The sequence below is a fragment of the Colias croceus genome, chromosome 12 (assembly GCF_905220415.1).
Source record: "Colias croceus chromosome 12, ilColCroc2.1".
NCBI classification, from domain to species: domain Eukaryota; kingdom Metazoa; phylum Arthropoda; class Insecta; order Lepidoptera; family Pieridae; genus Colias; species Colias croceus.
This window is the reverse complement of record NC_059548.1, coordinates 991,453-1,000,816: the sequence shown is the minus strand read 5'-3', so window position 1 is coordinate 1,000,816 and position 9,364 is coordinate 991,453. Positions and strand designations below refer to the sequence as shown.

The 9,364-nt window shown below is 33.5% G+C and overlaps 1 protein-coding gene across 1 annotated transcript; it reads right to left on the bottom strand.

Annotated features, from left to right (window-relative positions):
- Positions 1-1,634: 1,634 nt before the first annotated feature.
- Positions 1,635-8,139, bottom strand: LOC123696198 (putative inorganic phosphate cotransporter). The gene is made up of 10 exons (XM_045642258.1): positions 8,070-8,139; positions 5,763-6,043; positions 5,009-5,194; positions 4,561-4,699; positions 3,988-4,211; positions 3,466-3,618; positions 3,082-3,214; positions 2,812-2,933; positions 2,165-2,284; positions 1,635-1,840 (listed from the first exon to the last, which is right to left on the bottom strand). The coding sequence occupies exons 1-10, from the start codon at positions 8,137-8,139 to the stop codon at positions 1,661-1,663; spliced, it is 1,608 nt and encodes a 535-aa protein (XP_045498214.1). The 3' UTR covers positions 1,635-1,660.
- Between the last annotated feature and the right edge of the window lie 1,225 nt (positions 8,140-9,364).

Genomic DNA, 9,364 nt, shown 5'->3' with positions numbered 1-9,364 from the left:
GTATTTATAAACTCTATTTTCACAGTGATGAACAATGAACATAGGGCAAAATAAACATTGCTATAATTAGCATTCAACAAATGAGAGGATTTTGAACTTACGACGTTAATTTTTGACTGTCAGGTGTATTTATAAACGCTCTTCTATATTATGTACTAGCGGTCCGCCCCAGCTTCTCCCGTGGTACATATTTCGCAATAAAAGGTAGCCTATGTTCTTTCTCAGGGTCTAAAGATTGTCTGTGACAAATTTCATCAAAATCGGTCCAATTGTTTATGCGTGAAAATCATAATTTACAAACCTTTCCTCTTTATAATATTAGTATAGATACGGCAGTACTAGGTATATTGTAATATCAACGTTAATTTTGTTTCGGTTATACAATTCTTTTTTGCTCTTTTTGTCAGAGGCCAAGACTCACTTAGGGTCCCTGCGCCACTCTAGTAAGTAAGTATACAATATTTTGTTATTTAAAGCCGGCTATTCACGTACCTGCAGGGGCAATTGGAAGAATCTCGCTTGCACGTCGCGGCGCGGGCGCGGGCGGTCGGACCAATTTCAGCTGTTCTCTAAATTGCCCCTACTTAGGGTGCAATTCCAATATTGCCCCTGCAGGTGCGTGAGTAGCTGGCTTAATAAAGGCAGTATTTGATATATTTATAGTAATGATGTGGATTTTTATCATAACTGATTTTTCACACTTTCAATTTTACGACATTAGTCGTCGTTTACCGTATATTTACACGCTGAAACACCATATCTTTTTAGCATATCTTATATTTCACAATATTTTCTTTTATTGCATTTGTTATAAAATAACTAAAGATACCAAAAGATAATTGTTATGAATAATTAAATAAACAAACATAAAACACCATATTATGCGCATTGATTTACGCAACATTGTTTTATTATATTTGTTTTATTCTTAAATTGGATTTATCACTGCGTCTGTCTATCTGTTTATTTATTTTGTGCTAAATATTTTTTTTTGAGATAAGTTATTGCTTCCTTATTTATTTTCCTTATAAATATATTTAAGCTACTTCTCTCCAAAATAATTCTTATTATTTATCTCTTTTATTTACACAATGTGCAAATAAAATCAAAAAGTCAAATCTTTCAATAAATATACCTATTGTTTAACGTAAACATAAAGATAATAAATTAGGGAATAATAAACAAATTTTTAAAATAAATAAAATAAACTTTATTGTAAGTATTAAGAGGAACATAGTTTACAATTATCTAAAAGCAAAAACAAATATTTTAAAATCTATTCACTAAACAATCTAAACTCTAAACTACTACTAAACTCTTACCTACTAAAAGGTGAGGTCCCGTGTCCCCGAGTGGGGTAAGTGGCAGATGCATTATGCATATATCTGTTTCACTGACCGATTTTCTTTTAGGGACAAGAAGGTGATCAGCCTTCTGTGTCCTGCCAGACCGAGACATTTTTTTTCTTCGTCTCTATCGGGAATCGAACCCAGCGTCAGTTTTACGCTCACGTGTTAACCACTGTACCAAAGATGCGATCAAACTCTTAATAAACTATAACATAACTCAAGCTACTATCACAGTAAGAACTAATTCCACATTTAACTTAACGTAAACTAACCTACACACAACATTTAACAACTATAATTTCTAGAACAATCTATTTCTTTTCTAATTCCTTGTCCTTCATCATTCTTTCCATTTCTGGTAGATCTTTTTCTTCCTCAGGTTCATTCCAGTCTGCGAGTTCTCCAGTGCCCATGATGACGTAAGCAGCATTTGTTGAAAAGTAAATAATCGCTGCCAGGTAGAACACTTTTCGCCATAGATATTCGTCAGTCTGAAACAATTATTGTAAAACATAATATTATGAAAATAGATCACACAAGAAATGAGACCTCATTATTTAATATGGTAAGTTCTATAGGTTATTCGTGTGAAGAAACGAAAGCCAAAACCAAAACGAAAAAGAAAATCTCACAATTTCAACAGAATCAAAATTAAAAAATTCGATCCTGACCTCTCCGCTACCCATGATTGGTACAAATCACCGGACAAAGATGCAGGTTCGAATCCTGCCTCATTTTTGAATTGATTCTAATTTTTTTAAATATCTCATTTACATAGCAAATGAATGCTACCAAATTTAATTAAATACATATACCACATCTGTTAGAATGAAGCCAGCAACCATAGGTGCGATTGAACCGAAGCAATTCGCCATAAAGTTTGTCATACCCATCATAGTGCCAGAAAAGTTGGGAGATATATCAATGTGATTCACCTAGAAATAAAACATTATAAAGAACAAGTTCAACGTTAATCTGAAATATTTACTTTTAAGCTATTGCATAGCTTCTATCGCGGGCCTTGAGCGCGGGGACCGAGTCGAGAAATTCCGTCACGAAAAATCCTCACGCTCCCCAGTCTACATTCCGACGGGCTCGGAGGTGTGGCTTAAAGGCTTGCTATGCAATAGCTTTACCGCGGCAGTTTCTGAGTGCCACACGTCTTTTTTTAAACTCTATTGTACCACAATAATTACACTATACCATAAAATACGAAGTCAGAGAGAAACAAAATGGTAAAAGTGTTAAAATCTCTGCCAGGTAATCTTTAAGTATAAGACGAGGAAATAAAAATAATAACACCAAAAATACATTACATTAATAAAACAATTTTTTACAAGAAATAACTGATCGGAATTTAAACACAAAGGTGCACAAAGGTCTTTTCAATAAAGGTGCGTTTAATAAATGTGAATACCTACTACTTAAATAAATAAAAAATTAACTATTTAAAGGAACTTACTTGAAAACCAACTGAACAAGCAATTTTGAAAGCGCATATAATACACAGCAATGTCTCTACAATATAAATGTTCCTAGATGTATGCGCCAATATTATAAAAAATATTGATGCTGGTATTGCTCCTGAAAATAAATTATAATAAAACAAAAAAAAAATAGGTAACTATATACGTTAAAAGGCTATCCTATGTCCATAAATGCAATACTGGTTTATTTAAAATTTAAATAGATCATCTATATTTTATGGATTAAAATTTGTAATTATATTTACCTGTAGAATTGGCAAGTTTTCTGGCCACAGTAACGCTAAAAACTTTTCTAACAATAAGCATGTCAGACAGCCAGCTAAAGAAGAAGCTGGCGAACCACATTATGAGAAATGGAAGAGCAGACAGCAAACCATTCTATAAGAAATTTATCAAAATTAGGAATTAGATAATTGCACAAAGGTATTTATTTATCTAAAAGTAATAAAATTCATCTAATGGGTAATTTGTTGTGTTTAGGGATATGATAGAATATATTTTTTATATTCTATCAGTTTTTGAGTAATGGTATCTTTATATTGATTTATTCCCCGACGACAACTTCAAATATTTTTATTTTTAATGCCATGCCCTTAAGATGTTTAATAATAATATGAGTTTATAATTACCGCTTTCACATTAACTCCCATAACTTTGTCCATATAAGCCGGGACTTCCGCGAATAGGGTTACTTGACACCAAGTTTGACCTATATGGGCTAGCATAATAGCATAAAGACCACGACACCGTAAAATCTTTACCCATGGAACAGCTTGCTTTTTCTAAAAAAAAAATCACTATTATAATCGCTATTGCATAGCTTCTATCGCGGGCCTTGAACGCGGGGACTGAATCCAGAAATTCCGTAACGAAAAAACCTCACGCTCCCCACTCCGACGGGTACGGGTGTGGCTAGAAGGCATTCTATGCAATAGCTTTACCGCGGCAGTCCCCGAGTGCCACACGTCTTTTTTTTACGATTTCATTACACCAATTTTATTTTAATACGTCATGCCTACTTATGTTTAATAATTACTTCATTGAAAATAGTATTGAGATTTTTCCAAGTAGTTCTCCATCAAATCAGGAGAGAAAAGTAAGAATCATGCCGATTCTTCTAAAATGACCAGAAATTTCATTAAGTATCTCACCTTTCCCGCATCACCTACTTGACCCAAGGAGGACTCAATGTAATATCTCTCCGCAGCGGATATGTATTTATGCTGAGCTGGACTGTCTGCACTTAGCCACCAGAGAAAACCTCCAACTAGAGTCAGAAGGACACCATAGAAACGGAATATCCCAGGCCAACCCAGGAAACTGGAAGAGATAAATCCCGCAACAGGAAATCCCAATACTGCTCCTAGAGCTTGTCCTAAAATTAAAAAAGGAAATAAACTGTTACTATTCTATATTATCTATCTTCAATCCCGATATGTACGATGTCTATTCTCTTCGAAAAAGCTCTTGCAGTTGTTAAATCTTCATAGTATAAGTATATCTAAGCTTGGGAATGGATCTTGTTATTAACTACCTTACTATTATAAAGAGGAAATATATTTATTTCTTTTTTTCACGAATGAACTGAAAAGATTTGACCATTTGAAAGCTACATTTACATCGAGTATTAGACTATATTTTTTTTATCAAAAACCAGACGCGGAAGATTCAGGGTAACAGTTAGTAAAATATAATAAATAAATATTATTCAATGATTACCATACCACTATATGCAAAAGCAGTCATTCTTCCTCTTTCTTCTAGTGGCGCCCATTTGCCAAACATAGTGTGCATTCCTGGTATTATACAGGCTTGGGCCAGTCCTTGCACAAATCTAAAAATTCCAGTTAATATCCATCCTCCCTGAGAAAATAATGTTTAAATTAAGCTGAAATTTTCTGTTACTTTAAACATTAAATTAAAAACATCACTATATGATTTAATGGATATATTTTCATAGTACTTTTAATTTACGAAATTAATTAATTATCGTACACAAAGGTAAAGATTAAATATAAAAAATATAGAGGAATGTCAATTGGAATTAAATACAAATGGTACTAAGCACCCTTAACAAGAATCAGAATCGTTAAAAATTCCACTTATTTGTGTTTTAATTAAGAAATAATTATTATAATAGTGTTATAACTTTTTAACACAATATGCACTCACATAAGACGATGCCCATGGCAAACAAAAGGATAAAACACCGTTGATCAGCATGGCTCCAGTCAACAAATATTTGGCGCCAAAATGATGGGCAATGGTGCCTGCGGGAATCTGAGTGAGCATGTAGCCCCAGAAGAAAGAGGACTGCACGGTGTCCTGGATCTTCTTGTTCCATTTGAAGGTTGGGTACTGAAAGATAATATGATACATAGGTATGCGTAGGAAAAGCTTTATGACTAGTTGAAAATTAACATGACATTATCAATTGAAAATGATGACTTGGGGGATCAGTATGTGGGACATGCCATGTCTTATTATTAATTAAAATCCACCACAACTACGACACAAGTAGAATTAAAGTTAATTTTCAAAGTATTAAAGAATATACATTTTCGAAAATTATCCATACTTAATATTATAAGTGCGAAAGTAACTCTGTCTGTCTGTCTGTTACTCAATCACGCCTTAACTACTGAACCAATTTGCATGAAATTTGGTATAGAAATATTTTGATACCCGAGAAAGGTTATAGGCTACTTTTTACCCCGGGACATGGGATAGGTTTTATTCCGGAAATCCCACGGAACGGGAACTATGTGGGTTTTTCTTTGACTGCGCGGACGATTCCGCGGGTGGAAAGCTAGTAAATTATAAATTTAAAATATTGGAAACGAAAAATGCGTTTCCAATTATATTCTAATTGTGTAAATAAGACCGCGGTAGAAAAACAAATTAATCCTCAACACATATTACTTACCGGAGGTATCAAAAGTAGACTATGTAAAAAGCTGGTTTCATTTACAACTCCAACATTGGTGTCATTAATCTCGTAATCTAAATTGCTTGTATTTAAATTAAGCATTGAAATATTACTGTCATTTATACTACGTTTTAAAGCAGAAGTATTAGATGTATTGATAGGTTCTATGTCCGTCATGACCACTAGAGCCATACCCATGCATGTCCTCATGCTGTAAGCACTTGTTAAAGCCAAAAATAGTAGAATGCATTGTTTATGTCTGTATCCCCAATCTGAAACTATTTTGAAAAAAAAAAACAATTTTATTACCCTTAAAGTAATACCAAGAAATACACAGAAATCATCAATACTTTACAATCCATACTAATATTATAAATGCGAAAGTAACTCTGTCTGTCTGTCTGTTACTCAATCACGCCTAAACTACTGAACCAATTTTCATGAAATTTGGTATGGAGATATTTTGATACCCGAGATAGGACATAGGCTATTTTTTATCCCGGGAAAATAACGCAATCCCGGAAATCCCACGGGAACGGGAACTTTGCGGGTTTTTCTTTGACTGCGCGGGCGAAGCCGCGGGCGGAAAGCTAGTACTTAATAAAATTGGTTCCTTTTGACTTCGTATCTCATGGGAATCTCATTAAAACTATAGCTATTGTTTTTTTTTTATCAGATAAATAAACAATAATAAACACAAGTTCAGTAAGATTATTAGATAAGATAATATCATTCATTAACACTGATTTACACATACAAAATATTGTTTTAAGGATAAAAATGCGGTTGAAAGCGTGTATTTGTGTGATTCCTGGTGCATAATTAGTTCAGGATACATCGCCCATTTTTGCAAGTGACTACTATCAAGCTAATTTTCCGTTTGTAGCTTTATTTTGATGAGACGCCCGATAATTTCGTGTACGAAAGTCTCGATTGTGGTAGCTAACAGAGATAACAAGGATAAAAATTTTTGATTTGATGGTTCTCAAAAATGGGCGATGTATCCTGAACTATTTATCTTTATGATGTCGCAAAATCTGACAAAAGGACATTTCCAGAAGGCGGGCTGCATCATTTTCCTTGCCATTACCAACCAAACAAGGTTTGATTAGTTCAGAAGAAGAAGAACCTTCAAAAAAAATAACACCACTAGTTGTCCCACCTCCAGATTAAAACTTATGCTTATCTTCGGTCATATTTTTTTGTTTGTATGACTGTGTAGATTTCTGCCCTAATAACAAAGAATGCAGTAATCGACATTTTTGGGATTTTTACTTTTTGCAAGAAATGGGATCCCAAGGGGTTTATTAACATGAAAAAAAAAAATAATTTCATAAAAAAAGTACCCGGAAGTATGTTTTTTAGCGAACGATTTTTGCAGTACTTACATGAAAACTATATCAATGATAAGAAAAAGCGCCGTATTAAACATATTGTGCTAAAAAATAATGCAGTTCTTGTTAAGATACCCTAAAACAAAGTGCAGTAATAGCCATTACTGTAGCATTTTATTCTAGTGTCTGTAGACCAATTGCTACGTCAAAACGCAGTTCTCCACATTACTGCATTTGTGTGTAGTAAAAGCACAGGTAAAAGTTCGCGAGATCGTAACCGTACGATACAGTGCTGCGTTTTGTTGAAGCAAATCTCTGCGTCGTCGTCGTTCGGTGAAGTGAGACGTGCGGCACGTGTGCTGCTCCTGCGCGCTGTTTGTTTTTTAAGTCATGTACATGTCAGTTTAACTGATGTTAAAATAAATGTTGTCTTAATAAAACTTAATTTTCTTCTACAAATTGTTTAATTTTAATATCCCCGCAGTAGGTTTCAACCGTAGAACATTTTTTTTAAATCTGTGTAAAAGTGAGAAGATATTATGTGTACATCTACTTAGCCCCGGACATTAAAAACCTGTATCAAATACTAAAAAATAACGCAGTAATCAACATGCGCTAGAACATAATGCAGTAATGAGCGCAAGTACTGTATTTAGACTTAGTGTCCTGTGATTTTCACATGGCCTGATGCTAAACCTCAACGCAATAATACGCATTATTAATGGATATACTAATTTATGAAATATAAGATAATTATCTTTGTAAAGCTTGTATTTTTTCCAATTTTATTGATAGATTTCAAGGGCTATAAAATATAAACATCTTCCTCAAATATGTAAAAATGTCTTTCCCGCGTTTATCTCAAAACCGCCATTTTGCGATTACTGCATTCTTAGTTATCGCGGCAGATTTATTTATTGCCCTATAGATTTTTGCTTGAACATTCTCTCACAGTTCAATAAAAACTTACCTTTACAGTCGTCAATTATAATTTCACTTTTATCTTGCACTGATTCCATGTTATCTTTTCCGTTTTGCATTTTGATATTACATGAAACTAATTATTTAGAATATACGCTGATAACTGATGCGAAACAATATAAAGACTTCTTGTTATCTTGGACAAACAGCTTTTATTTTATTGTTTTAGGACTTGGGCCATTAAGGCCGTAAGGCCATTTTGATTTGTGAATAGTTAAGCGGTTTTGACGTTATTATAATCAATGTTTGGAACATTGTAAAGCTATAAATTACAACACTTCTTCAAACAAGGCGTTTTATCGGCAAAAATTTATTTAAATGAAATTACTATAGCTAATTTAATTAAATTAAAACATCCAACATGCACATTATATTATTTTTATCAGTCAGTAATAGAGAAAAGGGCCAACAAGCAACAGAAGAGAAGTAAAAGAAAGTCTTTTAGAAGTCAAGTGCAATAGGTGATCGAATTCCTACTACATGTTATCAGTTCTTTCTCGGCCAGTATTCATGATGCATCTCATTTTTTGAGGAATACAGAGTTGCAAACACATTGTATTATGCTAAGACCCGGTGGATAACAATCCTATCTATCTATCTTTCTTTGCAAGTCAACGGCTCCCATTCCCAACCTAATCTAAATAATTACACCATGAGCCTATTTCAAAATTTAATGGCTTCCCATCGAAAAATTAAAATCTCATATAGGTAATTAAATGCGTGAAATGTGAACAATCACAATTTTTCGACGAATTGCAATTTGCAATCATGCAAGACAGTTTATTAAAGTGAAACTTTTATTACATCGTCTCAAACTTTTTGGTCTGTGTAGCGCACGTCGCGTGACGCACGATACGTACGATAATTATCGTACAAATACGATAATTTTTAGTTAAATGTCTATAGTGTGAAAAAAAGTTTCACTTTTGCCGTGGTTTCATAAAACCACACAACATTTTTTATCTAATGGTGTTTCATTGACATTGACAAGAAATGAAAGCGCCTACCTGTATTTTATCAAAACCATCTTAAAAGTTAGGATCTGAGTAACTTTATCAGAATAAAATTTTCAACTCTCCTCGTATATTATTATGTCGTATTAGGTATGTAAATTGAACGTAATTTGTTCTGTTATTTGAGCGTATAAATGAGAAAACAACAAGCTATATTGACAGATCAGACTGATCATTATCCATACCTTATACTTAATATTATAAATGCGAAAGTAACTCTGTCTGTTTGTCTGTTACTCAATCACGCCTTAACTACGGAACCAATTTGCAT